Source organism: Coenobita brevimanus, chromosome 101 (assembly GCF_032717465.1).
Source record: "Coenobita brevimanus isolate Jiangsu-jjx chromosome 101, ASM3271746v2, whole genome shotgun sequence".
NCBI classification, from domain to species: domain Eukaryota; kingdom Metazoa; phylum Arthropoda; class Malacostraca; order Decapoda; family Coenobitidae; genus Coenobita; species Coenobita brevimanus.
This window is the reverse complement of record NC_137054.1, coordinates 58277318-58302675: the sequence shown is the minus strand read 5'-3', so window position 1 is coordinate 58302675 and position 25358 is coordinate 58277318. Positions and strand designations below refer to the sequence as shown.

General features: G+C 41.8%; 1 protein-coding gene and 1 non-coding gene across 2 annotated transcripts in view; both read right to left on the bottom strand.

The window, feature by feature from the left end:
* Positions 1–25358, bottom strand: part of LOC145415046 (uncharacterized) — a 1008740-nt gene that overhangs the window by 710936 nt on the left and 272446 nt on the right. The window contains exon 4 of the mRNA XM_080284461.1: positions 23314–23477. Coding sequence (XP_080140587.1) covers positions 23314–23477 — 164 coding nt within the window. The remainder of the gene's footprint in view (positions 1–23313; positions 23478–25358) is intronic.
* Positions 23030–23148, bottom strand: LOC145415282 (5S ribosomal RNA). Its single transcript, XR_013900059.1, has one exon. It is a non-coding gene; the product is annotated as a 5S ribosomal RNA (ribosomal RNA).

The following is a 25358-nucleotide window of genomic DNA, read 5'->3' as shown; positions in this document are numbered from 1 at the left end:
AGTGAGCATACGATTAAACTGTGAATTTTATCCGCCAGTTGTTCTCAGCATTCCCTCAGTACCCAATTAGAAATTCCATCAGGTCCTGGGGCTTTCCTTACATCTCGAGTTTCCAGTAATTTATAAACTTCCTGTACATCCACTTTTATATCTTTTTTCACCGGAACATTTCTAATCACTCCCTCCCCTTCCACAAGCTCCTTTTCTTTGGTAAAAACTGACTGGAAACGTTTCTTCATTATTTCTGCTTGCATTGCCGCATCCATAAAGACCTCTCCTTCTACTTTCAGTTTGGTGATTCCTTCCTTTTGTTTCAGTTTGCCATTAACAAATCTATAAAACAGTCTGGGTTCATCCTTGCATTTGTCTATTATACCTTTTTCAAAATTCCTTTCTTCTTCTCTACGTATGCTTGTGTATTCATTTCTTGTCCTTTTATATTCTTCCTTTGTTCTGTTGTTACCTCTCTTTCTCCAATTGTTCCACGCCTTATCTCTCTCATTTTTTGCTATCATACACCTTCTATTAAACCATTCCTTTTTCCTGTTTTTTTTCCCTCTTACTGTTGGTACAAATTTTTCCACTCCCAAATTATAGATGTCTAGAAAGATATCCCACTTCTTCTGTAACTCTCTTGTTTCTCTGAATTTTCTCCAATCCGCATTTTCAAAAAAGTATCTCAATCCTGTAAAATTTGCTCTCCCAAAGTTGTATCTTCCCTGTCTATGAAGCTCGTCTCTTGGCTCGACGTTCCCTATTAACATCTGGAACTCAATGACCACATGATCACTTTTTCCTAAAGGAGAGAGATATTTCAATGATTCTATTACATCGGGTTCTTTGGTGAACAGTAAATCTAACCTTGCTGGTGTGTCCTCACCTCGAAACCGTGTCTCTTCTTTGACCCATTGCGTCATCACATTATTCATTATTATATTTAAAAACATAGTGCCCCACGAATCCTCGCCGCCTCCCGAGTACCATTCCTCCCAGTTCACCTCTTTACAGTTAAAGTCACCCACTAAAATTATATTATTGCTTTTCTCAATTATTTTTTGCAAATAGCTAGCCATATCTGACAACATCTCATGGTATTCGTCATCCTTCCATGCTCTCATCTTTGGGGGAGCATACACTACCACAATATCTCTCTTAACCCGCCCCGTCCCGACGACGTATGGGTACGTCACCACGATTTGCATTTGCCAGTCCCGGCGACGTACCAGTACGTCGTGCAATTGCAAGGTACCTAATTTGCACAATTTTCAATTTTCGCCCGTGATTTTTCGTATGTATACACGGGACACCTTCCTCTATTCCTGTACAAAATACCAAGCAGGGACAATGCCTTACACTGCATAACCTCCCCCCTCCCCCCCTCACGCCATTGTCTTGGCAAAGGACCTGTTACCAGTGACCTGGCTAGTAAAGTTATTCAGGGCCAGAGTGATTCCCCAATCGATGACAATGTGGAGGACAATGTTTACATAGCATTAGAAGAAGAAACAGCCAGAAATAATGATCAGGTAGTGTGGCAAAAATAGGTCAGGTATGGTGATTAGTTAGTGAGTGAAACAATGCTTATAATGCCTTTTTTACTGCTTGAAAACCAATATACTGTCATACTACATATACATTCGTACCAAGTAAATAAATAAATACCGTTTATGAGTGGATAAAATAGTTACCCTCCCATAGAACTCGTTTTCTTTGGTGCCAGCATGTTAGAAAACCCACTCAGGTAAGGAGGAACTCCTACCTGGATTGGGCACTTTAAACCTCAGGTGAGCGATTTCTCTATGAATTTTCGATGTTTCTCACCAAAAGCGAAGGTTTTAGCCAAAAAAAAAAAAATCGAAAATACCTCGGGACTGGGGGATGTCGGAGGTGCGGAAAACCTTGGGACGTGACGGGTTAACATTCTCTCCAGTTTCTAATTTCATATATATCACTTCAGCCTAGCCTTCTCCCATTTCCACAGTATCTACATTTATGTTGTTCTTCACTGCTATCATCACTCCTCCTTTTTTTTTCTTTCCTGTCTTTTCTCCACAGTTTGTGTTTACCATCTCCCAAATGAACATCAATATCTTCTCTTAATTTGGTCTCTACAAAGCACATGACATCAGGTTCATGTTCTCTCAAGAAATCATTAATTTCGATCCTTGTCGATATGAAACCATCAACATTGGTATATATCACCTTCAAATTATTTTTGACGTTTTTAATACCCTCTTCTCTCCTACTCTCTGTCCGTACCACTTCCTCAACTTCTGATCTTTCACAACCATCCCCCTTAGTTTCCTTCACTTCTATTTCCTAAAATACCACTTCCTTACTTTCATATCAAATACTCTCCAAAAAAAAGTATTACATTTTTCCTCTGTCCTCTTATCATTTTTTCCCTTTACTTCTTCCTTTAATGATTTTAAAACTTCTCTTTCTTCTTCATTCAGATCTTTTCTTATTATAATATTTTCCATCCCTGCCTGTTTGCTTAATTTCCAAGTCACCTTAAGTATCTCATTTATTACACTTTCTGATGTGAACTTGACTCTCACTGGTCTTGTTACCCCTTTCTTATAAGGCCCTATCCTCCTTACTTCCTCAATTTCTTTTACCCACTTGTCTCCTTCGGGGTCAATCTTGCCTAGTATTCCTCTCACCATGTTCGTGTCTCTCTCGAGTCTTACGAACCTAACCTTTTCTTCCTCTTCCCTGTTTCCAAATACTACCACACATCTGTTCCTTTCTACAGTTTCTCTCACTATTTTCTCTTTTTTCTTCAGTATTTTCACTACATTTTCTTCCATTTTTTTCTTGTTCATTTCCCTTTCTTCTTGGATGATCTCTCTTAAGCTGACCACTTCTTTCTGTTCTTCTTCTACATGTGCCCACTTTGCCTTATGCTCTTCTAATACATTACTCACCTTCTCCGTTTTATTAGTACTCTCTTCTAGTTTCCTCCTCAATTCAACATTTTCCCGCTTCAAATTCCTAATTTCTTCATTCGCTGTTTCATTGGATTGGATCAGACTCTGTATGGTAGTCTCTGTATTTTCAGACACATCCTTTATCACTAGAATCTCTACTTTCTTTTCAAGTTCACTAATCCTCATAATTAATGTTTTAACCAGGTCCATGACATTGGTATTTGTATCAAATCCTTGAAATTCAAGTCCCTCATTGTTTACATTTTCGGCCATGTTTAATGTTGGTTAAGTACCAAAACAGCTGTTACCGAAAAAAACTACAAACTTTCATGTATATTCTAGCCAATAAATCTTTACATTTTTGGTAGTCTATTAACTTTCATTATTTTAAATTTAAGACAAGACCTTAGGAGACAGGACAGACAAAATTCCTGAAACTACTTAAGGTTAGCAGCGATGGCTGGGACGTCTGCTCTCTCCGGCTGTTCGTTTGTGTTTTTCTGAGTTAGGGTCCATAAGTACAAGTCCAGGAGGCAGGGGCCCAATATCCGGACAGGATCACTATCCGGACATGCCTTTGGCTCTATTACATTGGATATTGGAGGGATTACTGTATATATATATATATATATATATATACACAGGAAAGAAAGGCAATGATTGATTATGTGTGTGTGGATGAAAGGATGCGAAGATGTGTAATGGATGCAAGAGTATATAGAGGATGGGGGAGTGGACTTTCTGACCACTACTTGGTGGTGGCCAGAATTAGATTTCAAGTAAGATGGAGGAATAGAAGAAGGGAAAGACGAGAGGAAGGAGTAGTGGCAAGGAGAGTGGAAAGGTTAGAAGAGGATGAGAAAAAGGCAGAGTATAAGAGAGAAGTGGAGGAACGATTGGGCAAATATGAATTGGAGCAGATGGGAGACGTGGAAGGTGTGTGTAGGATATTTAAAGAAGAAATATGTGCAGCATGTGATGTGGTGTGTGGAAGGAAGAGAAGACGGAGGGGGGTGCAAGGAACAGCGTGGTGGACTGAAGAGGTGAAACAGGCTGTGGCACAAAAGAAGAAAGCATACAATGAATGGATGAGAAATAGGGGCGTGGAAGAAGTTGAGAGGCGGAAGAGAGAGTTATATGTAGAAAGAAAGAGAGAGGTGAAAAGATTAGTAAGAGAAAGTAAGAAGAGAGTGGATGAGGAATTTGGAAGGAATTTGAGTGCAAAGTGGAGGGACTGTAAGAAAATGTTCTGGAAAGAGGTGAAAAGAGTAAGACAGGGTGGAAGTGAAGTTAGCAGGGAAGTGAAAGATAAAAATGGTAGATTACTAGTGGAGAAGGAAGAAAAAGTGAGCAGATGGAGAGAACACTGTAAGGAATTGTTGAACATACAGGATGGAAGTAATGGGAGTATAAGTGGCTGGGGAATGGCTGGGAGAAGGAGGGAAGTGAGAAGACAGGAAGAAATCAGTAGGATAGAAGTTGTGGAAGCAATGAAGAAAGTTAAATCGGGGAAAGCCCCAGGAATTGATGGAGTGTGTGGTGAAATGCTGAAGCATGGGGGAGAGATAGTAGTAGAACGGATGTGGAAGATGTGCAGATTGGCCTGGGAGGAAGGTAAAGTCCCGGAGGAGTGGAAGTCAGGTATAATTATTTCCTTGTACACAGGAAAAGGGGAAAAAGAAGTGTGCGGTCATCATAGGGGCATTTGTCTTCTTAGTATAATCGGAAAAGTGTATGGCAGGATACTTATTGAGAGAGTTAGAGAAAGAACAGAGAAATTAGTTGGAGAAGAAGAGGGAGGCTTTAGGAAGGGAAAAGGTTGTGTAGATCAGATATTCATTCTTAGATCTTTAGTGGAAAAGTTTCTAGAGAAGGGAAAGAAGTTGTATGCGGCTTTCATGGATTTGGAGAAAGCATATGACAGGGTGGATAGACAAGGATTGTGGAAAGTGTTAAGAATATATGGAGTAGATGGGAAGTTGTTGAATGCTGTGAAGAGTATGTAGGATGGTGCGAAGGCTGCAGTGCGTGTGGATGGTGAACTAAGTGAATTTTTCTCTTTGAAAGTTGGGTTGAAACAGGGATGTGTCATGTCTCCATGGTTGTTCAATCTGTACATGGATGGGGTAATAAAAGAGGTACAAGGTAGGGTAGTGGATGTTGGAGTGGCCCGGGTGAGAGAGGATAGTGTTTGGAAACTCCCTGTACTGTTGTTTGCAGATGATACTGTGTTGTTGAGTGAAGACGAAGGGGAGCTGCAAGGCTTGGTGGATGAGTTTGGGAGAGTGTGTAAGAAACGGAATCTAAAGGTGAATGTAGGGAAGAGTAAAGTGATGGTCTCTGAGAGAGATGAAGTCAGTGAATGTACAGCGAGGTTGGATGGTGAGGAATTGGAAAATGTGAGTACGTTTAAGTACTTGGATAGTGTGATGAGTAAGGATGGAGGTTTGGAGGGTGAAGTGATTGAAAGGGTACAGCAGGGAAGAAAGGTTGCTGGTTCTTTGAAAGTAGTGGTAAGAAACAGGGAAGTGAGCATGGAAGTGAAAAAGTTACTACATGACAGTATTATGATACCAACTCTAACGTATGGAAGTGAAGCTTGGACATTGTTGGAAGGACACAAGTCAAGAGTGAGAGCAGTGGAAATGAGTTATTTAAGAGGAGCCTGTGGAGTCACATGGAGAGACAGGCTGACGAATGAGGATATAAAGGTGCATTGTGGTGTGGATGTGGATGTAATAGTAAGTGTTATGAGGAACACACTGAGGTGGTTTGGCCATGTGGAGAGGATGGAGGGTGAAAGACTGACGAAGAGAGTGTATGTGAGTGAGGTGGAGGGGGGAAGAGGGAGGGGGAGGCCGAGGATGAGATGGAGGGATGGGGTCGAGAGGTATATGAGAGAGGGGGGTGTGAGTTGGGAGCAGGGCAGTGAAATGGCGGTGGACAGGGCGACTTGGAGGCGATTTGTTTGTGGCCACCCCAAACGGAATTGAGGCGTCTGGCAATAGATAGATAGATAGATATACACACTCAACCCTCGGCTATCACTCCCAATTGGTCCTGCTATGGCTGCGTTATAGCCGAAACCGTGATAGCCGAATTGAAGAACTAATGGAAATAATTCTAATTGGTGCCATGACCTCAATCTTTACCCCTAAGATACCCATTTTGTACCACATATTAACATACAATAGTCGAAAAATGATGTGATCATGATTCTTATAAATACCCCTCACAATTGATTCACTGATGTTATATTTCTTCCCCACACTTCACTTGGTCTCTCCATTGTCTATGTTTCACATTTCCAGTTTATGTGCATAACTTAGGTTCTTCCTTTTCTTTATTTCCCTGCCAGGTGCCGCAGCATTATGTTGGGTGATGGTAGTGGGACAGGGAGAGGGTACGTAGGCCATGGTCATATCATAAAAATGGTTATTGTTCTCGCTGTCACTGTTCATGGTCTGAGGGTGCGCACTTGAATTGCCTGGCGGGCAAGAGACTCGGTCGGGCGGCCATTCAGCAGTCGGCTGGCGCTGATGTCACATGACCAATCACGGAGTGAAGCTTTTGTTGGCTGGGTGGAGCACCGGAGCCCGGCCTTCTCGAAAATTTTGAGCATTTCTGGTGCGCGATAGCAGACATTTAGTACGTGATAAAGGTATTTGGGTAGTTTTTTATATAGGCGTGATAGCGAGATATGCTATAGCGGAACCCGTGATAGCCGAGGGTTGAGTGTATATATACTGTATATATATATGTATATATATGTATGTATATATATGTATATAAATATTGCCACCACCAGCAGGGTAGGGCTGGAGGCACAGGGTCCTCCCGGTCGCCATCAAGCGACTGTGTCGGCAGCGACTGTTGCTATTTCCGGGAATGCTCGTCGGCGAAGAGGTGACTGTGCGGCCTTATTCTTTACCAACATCCGTGGCCTTTCCACAAATTTAAACTCAGTTCATTTTTTCCTTCAGTCCATATCCCCTTTGGCCCTTTTCCTCACAGAACCACAAATCTCACCCTCTACCGATATATCTCCATTTTGTTTTCCCGGTTACCATCTCCTTACAAACTTTCGAAACAAGGGCGGCACCTGTTGTTATATCAAATCCCAATATGCAGTTGATAATATTTTAAACTTCACTTCATCCAGTTTTCATTACTCAGTGGGTTAGAGCGCTCAGTGGGTTAGAGCGCTCCGCTCTGACCGAAGGGTCAGAGGATCGAATCCACCCAAAGGTCATTGGTAGACATCAGGAAGGGCATCCGGTCATAAAATGCTACACGCTCCAAACCAAAGTCCTCTACCCAGGGGCAACGCCTTAGCCCTTATTCAAAAAATGGGTACCTGGCGTAAAACTCACTTTTATTACCAAATATATCTGTGTAGTTTATCGTTCCCCCAATGCTTCTTCGGAACCCAGTGTATTTGATTCCATATCCACTCAGTTGAGTAACCTTGACCTTGCCCTTGGCAATGAAATTACCATTTTGGGTGATTTTAACATACACAATGTTGAATGGTTATTGCATTCTGCCCGGACTGACGACGCTGGTCTAGAATGCGAGCTGTTTGCGGAATTGTTTAATCTCACCCAGTTGGTAAAGCAACCAACCAGAATACCTGATAATCCTGACCATAATGCCCATCTCTTGGATTTATTCTTGACAAATAATCCAGATCAATACAGGATAGAGGTACTGTCACCACTTGGATCCTCTGACCACAATCTCATCAAAGCCTCATTAGTTAACCCTCCTACACCTCCCCATTCCGAACCTGTCAGGGTGACCCGATGGCACTTTGACAGGGCAGACTGGGATGGATTTAGAAATTTTCTTGCTGATGTTCCATGGCAGTCTTTCTTCTCTAGTGATCCCAATTCTACTCAGTCCCACATTTGCGACTTAATACTAGCTGGTATGGATTTATTCATACCAAGTCAACAATTCACTAAAAGATCAAACTCTCCAAAATGGTTTGATGGCAATTGTGCCAGAGCAACAGCCCAAAAGTCATTAGCATATAACTCTTACTTAAAATCAAAAACATCTGAATCACTCTCCCAATTCAAAATTGCTAGAAATCATGCAAAAGCTGTAATAAATCTATCTAAATCAAACTTTCTTCAAAAGCAAGCATCAAAACTACTGAACAACCCTAATGACAATAGAATATTCTGGTCAACTCTTAATTCTTTCAATAATAACTTTAACAAGTCATCTTCCATTCCCCCACTAAATTCTTCAGATGGCAATATTACAAATGACCCACGTGGGAAAGCAGATATCTTTGCTAGTACCTTTGCAAGAAACTCTACCATAGATGATACCAGCCAGAATGTCTCAGTACTGGAACTTGATTCTCCCGAAATTGCCCCACTTAAAATACAGACAAGATTCGTAAAATCCATCCTAGACAATTTACCTACCAATAAAACTCCAGGCCCAGATGGAATTCCGCAAATTGTTTTGAAAAAGTGTTCCCCTGAACTTGCCTCTGTCCTAGCCAAATTATTCAAACTATGCATACGTACTTCTTTATTCCCAAATTCATGGAAAGAAGCCAATATCCACCTAGTTCCGAAGAAAGGAAGTTCGTCTGACCCCTCCAATTACTGACCAATAGCTGTCACATCTTCTCTTGGTAAGGTATTTGAAACTTTAATTAATAACCATATTGTTAAACATCTTGAATCCAACAACTTAATTAGTGATAGACAATACGGTTTTCGCCACGAAAGATCCACCATTGACATACTCAATCTCTTAACTCATACCATCCATCAATCAATTGATCTTTTTGGAGAAACACATGCAGTAGCTCTTGATATCTCTAAAGCTTTCGACAGAGTATGGCACCGTTCCCTGCTGTCCAAACTCCCTTGCTATGGACTAACGTCTTTTGTTCCTTTGATTTCTTCTTATCTTAGTGACAGGAAAATAAGAGTAAAAGTAGATGATGTATATTCGAATTTCCACTCAATTAACGCCGGTGTGCCGCAGGGATCAGTTCTGGCGCCAACCCTATTTCTGGTTCATATTAACGATCTCTTATCTGTCACTCACAATCCCGTTCACTCATATGCAGATGACTCAACACTACATAGTTCATTCACACTCAGACATCCATTTACAAAGTCTAATATCTCTACCTCTCAACTCAGTACAGCCATCTCCATAAATCAAGATCTAGCTACAATCAGTGAATGGGGACAAAACAACCTTGTCTCTTTTAATGCTAGTAAAACTAAATATATACAGTTTACTAATAAACAGATATTGCCAGATTCGTACATTACCTTCAGTGCTACTAATATTCCCATCTCCAAAAGTATTGAAATTCTTGGTGTCTCTCTTAACAGTGCCCTCAGCTGAACCTCTCATGTCAGATCACTTGCTAAAACCGCCTCAAAGAAACTTGGATTATTGTACAGAGTCCGTAACTTCTTCGCCGATGAGCAGTTGGCTATAATTTATAAGAGTCATGTCCGGTCTCAGCTTGAATATTGCTCACCCTTGTGGAATGATTGTGGAGAGCTTGCATTAAGACAACTAGATAAAATTCAGAATAAAGCTGTTAGAATCATTAACAACCCTGCCATTACATATAAACTACCTCCCCTGCAAGTAAGAAGGAATGTTGCCTCCCTTGCATTATTTTCAGATATTTTTTTGGCAAATGCTCAGACGAAGTTGCGTCCATGGTGCCACCTCTCCATGCCTTCACTCGTGCTACAAGGGCATCTGGTAGCGCTCATGACTGGAATGTCACTCAACCATATTGCAGAACTTATGCCTATCAGAATTCTTTCATTCCCCGAACTGCATCTCTTTGGAACTCGCTTCCCCAGAGTTGTTTTCCTCCAAATTTCAACCCACAACTGTTCAAGTCTAACTGTTACAGATATTTTATGAACAGAGGACACCAGTAATCTGGTGTATGGATTATTTTTTTTTACCCATTTGTTTCTCCTTCCTCAGTTCTGTAATTTATAAAATATATATATAAATATATATATATATATATATATATATATATATAGTATATATATATATATATATATATATATATATATATATATATATATATATAGTATATATACATGTGTATACAAATGTATATATATATATATATATATATATATATATATATATATATGTGTGTGTGTATATATATATATATATATATGTACATGTGTATACATGTGTATATATATATACATGCCAGAGCAACAGCCCAAAAGTCATTAGCATATAACTCTTACTCAAAATCAAAAACACCTGAATCACTCTCCCAATTTAAAATTGCTAGAAATCATGCAAAAGCTGTATTAAATCTATCTAAATCAAACTTTCTTCAAAAGCAAGCATCAAAACTACTTAACAACCCAAATGACAATAGATTATTCTGGTCAACTCTTAATTCTTTCAAAAATAACTTTAACAAGTCATCTTCCATTCCCCCACTAAAATCTTCAGATGGCAATATTACAAATGACCCACGTGGGAAAGCAGATATCTTTGCTAGTACCTTTGCAAGAAACTCTACAAAAGATGATACCAGCCAGAATGTCTCAGTACTGGAACTTGATTCTCCCAAAATTGCTCCACTTAAAATACAGACAAGATTTGTAAAATCCATCCTAGACAATTTACCTACCAACAAAGCTCCAGGTCCAGATGGAATTCCGCCAATTGTTTTGAAAAAGTGTTCCCCTGAACTTGCCTCTGTCCTAGCTAAATTATTCAGACTATGCATACGTACTTCTTTATTCCCAAATTCATGGAAAGAAGCCAATATCCACCCAGTTCCGAAGAAGGGAAGTTCGTCTGACCCCTCCAATTACAGACCAATAGCTATCACATCTTCTCTTGGTAAGGTATTTGAAACTTTAATTAATAAGCATATTGTTAAACATCTTGAATCCAACAACTTAATTAATGATAGACAATACGGTTTTCGCCACGAAAGATGCACCATTGACATACTCAATCTCTTAACTCATACCATCCATCAATCAATTGATCTTTTTGGAGAAACTCATGCAGTAGCTCTTGATATCTCTAAAGCTTTCGACAGAGTGTGGCACCGTTCCCTGCTGTCCAAACTCCTTGCTATGGACTAACGTCTTTTGTTCCTTTGATTTCTTCTTATCTTAGTGACAGGAAAATAAGAGTAAAAGTAGATGATGTATATTCGAATTTCCACTCAATTAACGCCGGCGTGCCGCAGGGATCAGTTCTGGCGCCAACCCTATTTCTGGTTCATATTAATGATCTCTTGTCTGTCACTCACAATCCCATTCACTCATATGCAGATGACTCAACACTACATAGTTCATTCACACTCAGACATCCATTTACAAAGTCTAATATCTCTACCTCTCAGCTCAATACAGCCATCTCCATAAATCAAGATCTATCTACAATCAGTGAATGGGGACAAAACAACCTTGTCTCTTTTAATGCTAGTAAAACTAAATATATACAGTTTACTAATAGACAGATATTGCCAGATTCGTACATTACCTTCAGTGCTACTAATGTTCCCATCTCCAAAAGTACTGGAATTCTTGGTGTCTCACTTAACAGTGCCCTCAGCTGGACCTCTCATGTCAGATCACTTGCTAAAACCGCCTCAAAGAAACTTGGATTATTGTACAGAGTCCGTAACTTCTTCGCCGATGAGCAGTTAGCTATAATTTATAAGAGTCATGTGCGCTCTCAGCTTGAATATTGCTCACCCTTGTGGAATGGTTGTGGAGAGGTTGCATTAAGACAACTAGACAAAATTCAGAATAAAGCTGTTAGAATCATTAACAACCCTGCCATTACATATAAACTACCTCCCCTGCAAGTAAGAAGGAATGTTGCCTCCCTTGCATTATTTTACAGATATTTTTTTGGCAAATGCTCAGATGAAGTTGCGTCCATGGTGCCACCTCTCCATGCCTTCCCTCGTGCTACACGGGCATCTGGTAGCGCTCATGACTGGAATGTCACTCAACCATATTGCAGAACTTCTGCCTATCAGAATTCTTTCATTCCCCGAACTGCATCTCTCCGGAACTCGCTTCCCCAGAGTTGTTTTCCTCCAAATTTCAACCTACAACTGTTCAAGTCTAACTGTTACAGACATTTTATGAACAGAGGACACCAGTAATCTGGTGTATGGATTATTTTTTTTCTCCATTTGTTTTTCCTTCCTCCGTTCTGTTATTTAAAAAAAAAAAAAAAAAAAAAAAAATGTGTATACATGTGTGTACATATATATATATATATATATATATATAAGGCGAGTTATGAGAAGGGTGGGTGGTGAACTGAATGAAAGGAAGGCAATGATTGATTATGTGTGTGTGGATGAAAGGATGCGAAGATGTGTAATGGATGCAAAAGCTTATAGAGGCTGGGGGAGTGGACTTTCTGACCACTACTTGGTGGTGGCCAGAATTAAGATCCAAATAAGATGGAGAAATAGAAGAAGGGAAGGACGGGAAGAAGGAGTATTTGCAAGGAGAGTGGAAAGGTTACAACAGGATGAGAAAAAGGCGGAATATAAGAGAGAAGTGGAGGAATGATCGGGCAAATATGAATTGGAGCAGATGGGGGACTTTACGGTGTGTGCAGGATATTCACAGAAATATGTGCAGCATGTGATGTGATGAGTAGGATGAAGAGAAGACAGAGGGGGGTGCAAGGAACAGCGTGGTGGAATGAAGAGGTGAGACAGGCTGTGGCACAAAAGAAGAAAGCATACAATGAATGGATGAGAAATAGGGGCGTGGAAGAAGTTGAGAGGCGGAAAAGAGAGTTATATGTAGAAAGAAAGAGAGAGGTGAAAAGATTAGTAAGAGAGAGTAAGAAGAGAGTGGATGAGGAATTTGGAATGAATTTGAGTGTAAAGGGGAGGGACTGTAAGAAAATGTTCTGGAAAGACATAAAGAGAGTAAGACAGGGTGGAAGTGAAGTTAGCAGGGGAGTGAAAGATATGAATGGTGGATTACTAGTGGAGAAGGGAGAAAAAGTGAGCAAATAGAGAGAACACTTTAAGGAATTGTTGAACATAGAGGATGGAAGTAATGCGAGTATAAGTGGCTGGGGAATGGCTGGGAGAAGGAGGGAGGTGAGAAGACAGGAAGAAATCAGTAGGATAGAAATTGTGGATGCAATGAAGAAAGTTAAATTGGAGAAAGCCCCAGGAATTGATGGAGTGTGTGGTGAAATGCTGAAGCATGGGGGAGAGATAATAGTAGAATGGATGTGGAAGATGTGCAGATTGGCCTGGGAGGAAGGTAGAGTCCTGGAGGATTGGAAGTCAGGTATAATTATTTCCTTGTACAAAGGAAAAGGGGAAAAAGAAGTGTGTGGTAATCATAGGGGCATTTGTCATCTTAGTACAATAGGACAAGTGTGTGGTAGGCTACTTATTGACAGAGTTAGAGAAAGAACAGAGGAATTAGTTGGCGAAGAACAAGGAGGCTTTAGGAGGGGAAGGGGTTGTGTAGATCAGATATTAGGAAAAGTGTATGGTAGGATACTTATGGACAGAGTTAGAGAAAGAACAGAGGAATTAGTTGGAGAAGAACAAGGAGGCTTTAGGAGGGGAAGAGGTTGTGTAGATCAGATATTCATTCTTAGATCTTTAGTGGAAAAGTTTCTAAAGATGGAAAAGAAGTTGTATGCGGCTTTCATGGATTTGGAGAAAGCACATGAGGGGGTGGATAGACAAGGATTGTGGAAAGTATTAAGAATATATGGAGTAGATTGGAAATTGTTGAATGCTGTGAAGAGTACGTATGATGGTGCTAAGGCTGCAGTGCGTATGGATGGTGAACTCAGTGAATTTTTCTCTTTAAAGGTTGGGTTGAAACAGGGATGTGTCATGTCTCCATGGTTGTTCAATCTGTACATGGATGGGGTAATAAAAAGGGTACAAGGTAGGGTAGTGGATGTTTGAGTGGCCTTGGTGAGAGAGGATAGTGTTTGGAAACTCCCTGTACTGTTGTTTGCAGATGATACTGTGTTGTTGAGTGAAGACGAAGGGGAGCTGCAAGGCTTGGTGGATGAGTTTGAGAGAGTGTGCAAGAAATGGAATCTAAAGGTGAATGTAGGGAAGAGTAAAGTGATGGTCTTTGAGAGAGGTGAAGTTAGTGAATGTACAGCGAGGTTGGATGGTGAGGAATTGGAAAATGTGAGTAAGTTTAAGTACTTGGGTAGTGTGATGAGTAAGGATGGAGGTTTGGAGGGTGAAGTGCTTGAAAGGGTACAGCAGGGAAAAGAGGTTGCTGGTTCCTTGCAAGCAGTGATAAGAAACAGGGAAGTGAGCATGGAAGTGAAAAATTTACTACATGACAGTATTGTGATACCAACTCTAACGTACGGAAGTGAAGCTTGGACCTTGTTGGAAGGACACAAGTCAAGAGTGAGAGCAGACAGGCTGACGAATGAGGATATAAAGGAGCGTTGTGGTGTGGATGTGGATGTGATAGGAAGCGTTAGGAGGAATACACTGAGGTGGCTTGGTCATGTGGAAAGGATGGAGGGTGAGAGACTGACGAAGAGAGTGTATGTGAGTGAGGTGGAGGGGGGAAGAGGGAGGGGGAGGCCGAGGATGAGATGGAGGGATGGGGTGGAGAGGTATATGAGAGAGGGGTGTGTGAAATGGCAGAGGACAGCGCAACGTGGAGGCGATTTGGGCCACCCCGAAAGGGATTGAGGCATCTAGCAATAGATAGACAGACAGATAGATGTATATAGATAGATAGATAGATAGATAGATAGATATAGACAGATAGATAGATATATATATATATATATATATATATATATATATCTATATACCTAGGCTGCTTCCCCCAAAGAAAGGGAGGTAGCCGAGACAGGACGACACACTCCCCATTTACTCATCCATTCAAACACATTCATTCGCATCTTAGCCCCAAAGGGGAGAACGGACAGATCCTCACCTCACCACACCGCACAAGGGTCAACTGCGCAATGCAAATCAGTGACATCCGCAGCAGGGTCCGACAGCAGAACTGGTTTACCCCTGCCACATCATAACAGACCCATCCCCTTACCCGCACCTGACCTGACTAGCTGATCAGACCAAATGCGGGAGAATATCCCCTCAGGGCTGCGTCATCACTTATTCATTCACAATTTCTCTCCATTTATTTCTGTCACGCACAGCCACTCTTCCTTGCTCAACAGACATCCCTCTCGCATCCAGCGCTCTCTTCACACTGTCCATCCATCCTATTCGTGGTCTTCCTCTCAGCCTTACACCTCTCACATCAGATCTAGTTATCTTTTTCACCAATTGCTCATTATCCATTCTCTCCATATGCCCAAACCATCGCAACACCCTCTGCTCAACTCTACCAGCCATCTCCCGAACAACTCCAGTTCTCCTTCGCACTTCATCATTTCGCACCTGATCCATACACGTCACTCCACACATACTCCTCAGACACCTCACCTCCATTACATTAAAACTTTTCCTCTCTGCTACACCCATATTCCATGTTTCAGCCCCATATAACGCAGTCGGTACCACAACACCCTCATACATCCTTCTCTTTACATCCAATCTAAACGAACGAGACATTTAAACACTTTTTTCATTCCTCCCAGCACCTTTCCTACTTCATTTATTCTAAACTTCACTTCTGCATCTGTTCTCCATCCACAGCAACATGTGACCCTAGATATTTAAAACAATCTACTTCCTCAAGCAACTCACCATTCAAAACTATATTCATCCCCCTACCATCTATCAACCTCGTACACTTCATCACTTTACTCTTATTCTCATTTACCTTCAGTTTCCTCCTTTCACACACCCTTCCAAACTCCTCTACCAACTTTCTCAATCTCTCCTCTGAATCAGTCACCAGTGCAGTATCATCTGCAAACAGCAGCTGCTTCAGATTCCACTCTCCACCATCAACATTCACCAGACTCAGACCTCCACCTAAAACTCTTGCATTCACTTCCCTTACAACACCATCCATGTAAATATTAAACAACCAAGGCGACATCACACATTCCTGTCGCAGCCCAACTCTCACGGGAAACCAATCACTCACAGCATTTCCCACTCTTACACACGCTCTACTATTTGCATAAATCTTTTCACCCCTTTTAGTAACCTACCATCAAGTCCATACAATCTTAAAACAGTCCACAAAGCCTCCCTATCAATTCTATCATACACTTTCTCTAAATCCATAAATGCCCAAAACACATCCTTGCCTTTTTCACACACTTGTCTCACAGCAAACACCTGATCAACGCATTCCCTCCCTCTCCTAAAGCCACACTGCTCATCACCAATCACTCCCTCCGTACCCTCTCTAACTCTCATAATTAACACTCTACCATACACCTTACCCACAACACTCAACAGACTTATACCCCTAAAGCTAGTACATTCATACTTATCACCCTTGCCTTTATACAACGGGACCACACAAGCACTTGCCCAGTCAACTGGCACCATACCTTTCTCAAAGCACACATTCAACAATCTTACTAACCAGTCAACAATAGTCACTCCACCACCCTTCAGGCATTCCACAGCACACCCATCCATACCTGTATGTATATATATATATATAAGTAGAACCTCTCTCATTCGGACAATATGGGGGGAAGGGTTGTCCGAATTAGCAGATTGTCCGGATCATCAGGGTAATCTCCAATTCATACCAAAAACTGTCTACATATGGTATGTTTGTTAATTATTAACATCTGTGGCATATGTCAACCCTACGTAACTGCAAAAGATGAAAGGATACTAAAATAACCAAACTAATCATGTACGATAGTTTTGTGTTGCATAATTTACAGGTAAGGCCATGACAAGAAACTAGCCTATATTTTAAATTGTAGTAAGTGACTAAGGCCTGTGTAGGCAAAAAAATAAATTAATTAATTAACTGTAATATTTGTAATAAAAATAAAACTTATGTAGGCAAAAAATACATTATCATCTTTGGCATATTGATAACACCCATATGGGCAAGAAGCTAATGTTTGATGTACAAGTAAAGCACATTTAAGTACAAAAAATAACCTACAGTAATGATTAAACACTGCAGAATATTCTGACCCTTTTTGTGTACGCAAACTCCTTCTTTTAACACCTTTATTCATTGCAGAAGCTACAGTTGCATTAAGGGGCCTGGTAAGGAGGATTAACTTTTGAAATACAGCATAAAAATATAAATGGTTGGTGAACTAGTTGATGGAACGAATGCTAGCGTGTGTTAAAAGAGGCGCCCATGTTGCGACCTAACGTGATCTGAGACTAAACGAATGACGATCGCTTTCCGCGCCGATACTGAAAATGACTTTAGAATTATTTTGAACATATTTTTGGAGCTTATTATTTATAAATTTTGTCCGAATTAACAGAAGTCTGGATCAAAGGGGTCTGGACCAAAGAGGTTCTATATATATATATATATATATATATACATACATAGAGTGAGTCCTTGATATACGTAAGGGATAGGGACCAAAAAAAACTTTCGTAATTCAAAATTTCGTATATCGGAACGATTTTCCCCATTGAAATACACATATAAATGGGGGGATGCGCCCCAGGCCCCCTTCGGACCCCCACCTAAACTTCACCCCCCCCCCCATTAAGAAATAAGCAATACCTGTATACAATTGTAGAGAAGGTGGCGATATTCTTGAACATCTTTTTCTTCGTCACAGTTCCAATGGTGGAAACAGCATGCCCAATCTCCGAGAGTCCCTGCCCCTCCTCATGGGGTCTTATAATTTCCAATTTCTTTTCCAGAATTAGAGTACGGTGCTGCTGCTTCTTTGCAGCGGGCTCCCCCAATGCTGGAGATGATGCAGGGCGCTTGGGAGGCATGGCGAAACAATACAAAAAGGTGAAGGGCTGCGAAAATATTCTCATGTACAGCGAGGCTGTGAGGAAAGGAGGGATGTGGACTCAACTGAGAAGCGCGCGAAAATTTGTTTACCAGAGAGGGGTTAGTTCGTTTTGTCTCGGCAAGCAAGTGAGGCGCTATGCACCACGCCCATTTTGAATTTTTCAAACAGTATTCCATTAACCCCTTCATAGTTGCCGACTTTGAACAACACTTCACTGTTTCGGTGTCAATGACGTTGAGTTAGGGCATTATAAAAAACTGCGAACAATTACGGGAAGGGAACTAAGGTTACTGGTGAGTGTACATGACCCTACTCGACCATCCCATCAGTCAGGCATTCTCTTCACTCCACGCCGATGTTTACATGCTTATGTTACATGCACCCTAATTTTGAATAAGTTTCATTCAGCAAGAGAACATACTTTACCACCCTCAAAACAGTCAGAAAAATATAGAAGACAAACTAGAGGAATAGGAACTGAATTGGTATGGTCTTTAGGCTGTATGCTTACATGAAAGATTATGGGTTTTACAGTTTTAAGAGATGATATGGAACAAAAGTATTTGCTAATCACAAAAAAATTATTCTTTCATCCCACATGTTCTCGTAGGTTAGCATTCAGATCCACATTCTTCGTTCGGTATCACTCTTCCCAATATATTTCGGACCGACTGAGCACAGTTATTTCTGCTCCTTAGAGTTAGTGTACATTTACTGCTCATTCTTTTGTTTGTTTTTATGTGTATGTGTGAAAGACAGAGGACTGATACAAACAATAATGTATTCCATTATCGCTTTCATAGCTGCTGGCCCTGAACAGCGCCTTAGTGTACTGGTGTCAGTGACGTTGAGTTAGGGTGAGCTACAAAAAACTGCGAGCAATTACGGGAAGGATATGAGGGTCACTGGTGTGTTTAAACGACCCTACTCTACCACCTCAACCAGTCTGGCGTTCACAGTTCACTTCGTCCCAGATGTTTTCGGCTGATGTATACATGCTGATGTAACACGCATCCTAATTTTATTAATTCTTACACAAATCATAGCATATGACAGGATGGGTTTGGGAAAAAATAATAAAAGAAAAAAAAAAGCCAGGTGTGCCAGACGAGTCTTTTCACATATGTAAGAAAAAGAAATTGATTTTAGAACCTTGAAAAAATGGTCCCCAGGCCGACCACGGGAGTATGCAAATATCTGAACCCACAGCCACTGAGGGGGCTAAGCATACATTTTACTTTAAGCAGTAAATGCATCTTACCAAATTAGTTCTTCCTGATAGTCTGTTATATTTTTCTGATTATTTCTGGGTTGGTAAATACAGTAAAAGTTTCTTATTAACTCTGTTTCCCCGTCGTTATTAGCTGTTCTGGTGTGACAACTCTTGTTTATTTCGTTAACATGATGGTGGAAAGGACTGTTCTTCCCTAAATGTTTAACTAAACCTGGCCTAACCGAGCTTATCTGTACATTATAATTTTAACCTAACCTCCAGTTGGAAAATTGGGAAATGATATCCATCTTTGAGCAAGTTGAGTTTCTTCCACTGTGCTGGAAATGATTGCAGGGGAAAGTAACGATAATACCGGGGAGGAAATTTTTCAGGAAGAAAAAGTAATTTCCCAAACTGAAAGTTGTCAGAAAAATACAGATACAAGCTGGAGGATTATGCATTGAATTGATAAGGTCTTTCTGCTGCTTCAAGTGTACAATGAAAGACACAAGTATCTTCCCAAAGTCTGACGAATACAGCATGGAAAAATCTAACCATTTGAAACACGCACTAGTAGAAATAGGGTTTTCATTGTATTTTGCCTGGTGTAAATTTTCTTCAGACTGAACTGGGAAGACAGTTGTGTCTTTCATTGTACATTTACTGGTAAATAAATCATCTAACTACTGTATTTCCAATTTCCTCTCAAGAGTGACAGTACGATGCTGTTTCTTCCTCGCACCTGGTTCCCCGGATGCTGGAGATGATGCAGGGCACTGGGGAAGCATGGTGAAAATACAAAATGATGAAGAACAGCGAAAAACAGCATAACTTACAGCCAAGCTGAGAGGAGAGGAAGGACGTGACTCGACTGGGATGCGCGCGAAAATGTGTTTACCAGAAAGGGGTTAGTTCGTTTTCTCGCCACAAGCGAGCGCGGCGCTGTGCAGCGCACCCATTTTGAATTTTTCGTATTTCCTCTCGTATCGTTTTTTGCACCATCAAGACAGATACTTTCGTATTGTGGAATTTGTCCTACATTTATCGCTTTTGTACCATCGGAAATTCGTACTTCGAGTTTTCGTATTTCAAGGACTCACTGTATATATATATATATATATGTATATATATATATATATAGTAATCCCTCCAATATCCGACGTAATAGAGCCATAGGCAGGTCCGGATAGTGGTCCTGTCCGGATATTGGGCCCCAGCTTATGGACTTGTACTTATGGACCCTAACTCAGAGAAACACCTATACAAGTCCCTCTGGACATGCATTGCACCTATTTAAGACCCAAATCACACCAATAAGGGACATAAAGGACTGAAATAAATGCAAAAGAACCATAAAATGAGGTTTAGAGGTGAGTTTATACAATATTAAACATTCTGGGTACTTATAAGTCCCTGGCTCCTGGACTGGTTTGAACCGCCAGTTTGCAGTCCACAGTTAATCCTCTGCACTCTAAATTCTAATTTCTTAACACTGCACAACACTGTAAATTCCTTTGTGTTCTGGTGGTGAGGTATTGCAGTTTATTCACTGTTTATTCACAAAAAACAAGCACCCGTGGCTTGCACTGCTATGAGCATCTGCTCTTGATCGGAGTTAGACCGTGACTGTTGATGATGGCGGGGTAACAGAGTTGCCAGATCGCAACAGCCACATTACCAATCTCCTCAACTTTCATTACCAAATTTAACTTTTCATTACCAAATTTGTAAACCTAACATTTATTCTTCTCTAATTATATATACAAGTGGAAATACATGTAATCACTCTCCTTATAATTAACACCATGTTGATTATTTTCACGCTATGTAGGGTAGCAGATTAATCCGAGAGAGCAAACAATCCACCATCTCCGTCCTGTGTATCCTCATACATGTGAAAAATCCATTTGGTAATGCATTATTCTGATTCATTACCAAACGAATTTTTCATTACCAAATTGGCCCACACTTGGTAACGAAAAATACCAAATGGCAACCCTGACAGGGGAGGGGGAAGGGGGGAGGAAGGAAGGGGTGAAGGGACCATGGTATAACAGCTGTTCGGCGCCAGGCGGCAATTTCAAATTATGGGTGGGAAAAAAGTCAGAATTTTTTCGAATTTTTTGCGGTTTTTGGCCCATTTTGGGAATATTGGATCCCAGGACAATTGTCCAGTTAGTGGGGATGTTCGGATATTGGGCATTCAGATATTAGAGGGATTACTGATATACACACACACACACACACTTATATATATATATATATATATATATATATATATATATATATATATATAAATACTGCATATATATATACAGGCCTATGCTGACATCCGGCAGTGTTGTGTACCAGTGGGAGTGTTCGGTCAGCGAGTATGTCGGATATCAAAGCAGTTTTCCCCATATGATACTGAAGAAAAGCCAGAGATGCATTTCAGGCCCAAACTCGACTCTCATATACCTTACTCAATCAATAGAAACTGACACAGAAACACCATAGGTAATGTTACTGTCCTCATAAACAATACTATTGCTAAAAAATGAGACATCAAACATCACATGCAGGAAGGTAAGATGGGTGGGGCATGCAGTGTTGAGATGATTCAAGGCAACTGACAGCCAGGCAGGCAGTTGGTGGCAAACCAAGCGAGGGTGGGGGAGGGTGGGGGGACGAGGAGGGAGACCAGCAGGGATGGGGGAGGGTGGGGGGACTTGAGGGAGATCAGCTGGGGTGGGGGAGGGTGGAGGGACAGGGAGGGAGACAAGCAGGGGTGGAGGAGGGTGAAAGGCAGGGGTGGAGGAGGGTGAAAGGCAGGAGTGGGGGAGGGTGGGGGGATGGGGATTGAGACAAGCAGGGGTGGGGGAGGGAGGGGGGGCTGGGAGGGAGACAAGAAAGCTAAACTGCCCTACTACACTCCCCCCCCCCCAGTCTCACTCACCACCAACTCTCTCTTTCTCTCTCTCTCTCTCTCTCTCTCTCTCTCTCTCTCTCTCTCACTCACTCACTCACTCCCTCACCCACCTCATACACACACACACACACACACCACTCATGATGGCTTTGCTAGGGCAGCAGTGAGGAGGGTGAACAAGTGTGATCACTCTGATTGCTTCGTCTGCTGTGAAAACAACAAAAATGGTGATTTTGATATACATGCCTGCTATACATTCCTGTCAGGCACTTCTATTCTCAAATCTGTATTAATTATAATACTCAGCAAATTTTATACCATTTTCTTAACAATTACTGCAACAGGCTGAGCCCTGAGTGGTTTAGCCATGATTAAAGTACTTTAGTCATACAGTGTAGCTGCAATTTCAGACTGTGCCATACATTAAATTTTTTTTCGTTTTTGGCTAATACAGTATAAGACTGTCTCTTTCTATGATGCTCTTGTCTCATATAAAACAAAATATCAATAAGAGAAGCTAGCCTAACAAGGGCAACTTAATTTCCATGTGCGACAAAAATTCACAATGATTCAGCACTGTCTTGCTACCCTGCATCTCTCCAACATGATTGCTCTGCTAGTTCAAAAGGGGATAGCCAGCAAAGTGATCATGACTGCCTTTCAGAAGTTCAGCAAGCAATTCACCAGCGATCACGAGTTCACTAGAGTAAGGTGTACGCTAGATGCTTAACAGCCATACTGCTAAACTGTCACATGGCCAGTTGTAAACAAACCAGTCTGCAAACCTGACAATTTACCAGTAATCTCAGTGACTGAGGTGAAGTTGGCAACTTTGTTTTGCTGGGCATCGTTGATGGCGCAGGGGTGTTGCAGGGAGTGGTGGGTGATTTGTTGGCTTGAAAAATTAAGCTTTCATGTGTTTCATTCATTCATTCATTGCCAGACGCCATGTATCCCAAACGGGGTGGCCAACGGCTTAGAGTTAATTATTTTACAGGGAGGGGCACTAATCCTCCACCAACCCCACTTGACACGTAGGGATGCCAACAGCATCTGGTGTTCGCAGGTGGTCACCCATCCAAGTACTAACCAGACCCAACGTTGCTTAACTTTGCTGATCGGACGGGAAGCGGTGTACTCAACGTGTTATGGCCGTTGGCTTTCATGTGTGCTGCCAGCTAATTCAGTCAAAGATGGATACTGCTTCAACTCAGCCAGATTTTTTTGCTTTGTCGGTTAATGACCTCCGTCAAGTAAAGAACTGTCAGATAAATAGGGGATTACAGTACTCCCATTACCTTACTTATCTTAATTCCTGCACTGACCTGTCTCTTCCAGCAGGGATTGACAGTATTCTCAACCACAGCCGAGCGTGCCTCCTGGCCATGATGAGGGAGAAGTGCCCCCGACTCCCTCGGCAGCACCCGAACCTTTACATAAGGGTCTGGTTGAAAGATTATTCCTCGCCGCAGCCCTTGAGCAGAAAAGTCTGGGAACAAGAGAGAAGTGATAGTGAAGGTAAAGGAGATTTGAGATAGAATGCAATAAACAATAAGGGTGAGAAAAGTTATTCTACTAAAATGAGAAAAGATGCAAAAAGATGAATGAAAAAGAAAGAAAAGGCAAGACATAAGATGTTTGAGATGAACCAATAATGGTAAATCAGAATCAGAATCCGGGAAAAATGGTAAGGATTTATGACTGCCAAAATTCCCTCTGGAATGGAGGATGGTCTCCACAGAGCTGTAATACACTGACAAACTTCTGTGCACAATGTCATGTAGATTAATGAATATGTAAGAACATAGGATCCCCAAATCTGTGTTTGTATGGTCTGACTTCTGACCCCTGAAATACTTTTAACCTCTCCTGGGCTGATTCTTTGTAAGGTAGTTTACCTTGCTTTACTCGATGTCTTATAACCAATGTAAACTGTACACCCATGCACAAAAGTTCCTTCCATCAACCTGGGGACAGGGCAATCTGCCACTAGAGGTCTGGTTAATCATGCATGTCTACCCCCCAACTCCCTCTCCATACCCCCACCAATGCACTGACTTGTTAGCTGGATGGATCGGGGATATGAAGCTTCGCTCAATCTAATGTCTTGCCGCATGAAGTGTTACTTTCATTTATCCGGCTATTAGGAGTATTATCACATGCATAGATCCATACTCAGTTCCATGAGAAGTAACTATATGGAAGTTTTAGCAGATTTCAATAGAATGACCCTAATGTATAGAGTCTGGTATCCAAATATTTATCCATCTTCTAAACGATACACTAAAATCCAAGTAATTGTGATAATTTATATGATTACTAGCCATATAAGTCCCTCTCCGCCCTGTTATCAGGGAAGCCACATATCCACTCACCCACTCATCCACCTACCCACTCAACCCATCCAACATAACCCACCAACCTCACCCTAGCCAGGCACCTGGGTGACCCATCCAGCCCACTGATCCCGGCAATCCACCCTGCTAACTCACAAATGCCACCCATGAACCTCACCCAACACTGCCAAACAACACATTCACCCATTCGCCTACCCACCCTGAACTGATCCAGACACCTGACCCAACAACTCAACCACCCATTCAGAGCACCCCGGCCATGCAATCGTCTCAGTCACCCTGGCGACCCACTGTGCCCACTCACCCTGGCGACCCACTCTGCCCACACATTCTGATGACCTACCTTGCCCAACAACCCCTACCACCCATCCTTCACCCACGAATTCCACCCGCCCTGCTCGCCCAACAATGCCATCCATCGCATCTACCCACACAATCCTCCCACTTCTCTCTGAATACTCTCCTACCCTGCCCACCCACCCAGCCTATCCCCCCACTCCCCCCACTGATCCATCCGCCCATTCAAATGCCCAACCACCCTTCTTACTCAACCCCACTCATTCCCCCATCCCATTCACCCATTCGAACCTGACGCAACCACCAAACTTATCCCATCCAACCCTACCTTACCAACCCCTCCCCGTTCGCCCACATAGCCAGCCATTCACCCACCCAGCGCACCAAATGCATCCACTCACTAACCCATCTACCCATACAGCCCACCTCAGCCACTCCACACACCACACCTAACAACCTCCCACCCACACCTTTACCGACCATCCTGCCCACCCACTCTGATGATGCACCAATTACCACACCCAGCAACTCAACCACATTAACCCCAACCACCCAACCAACTGACTCCAACACACACACAAACAGAGAGAGAGAGAGAGAGAGAGAGACAGAAATGAACTCCCTGAGCTAGACCTTGATTGATCATATAGCCTCACTAGGTGATGGGAGAGAGCTACCTCTCCCATCAGGGCAGCTGCCTGAGCTAGGCACAAACT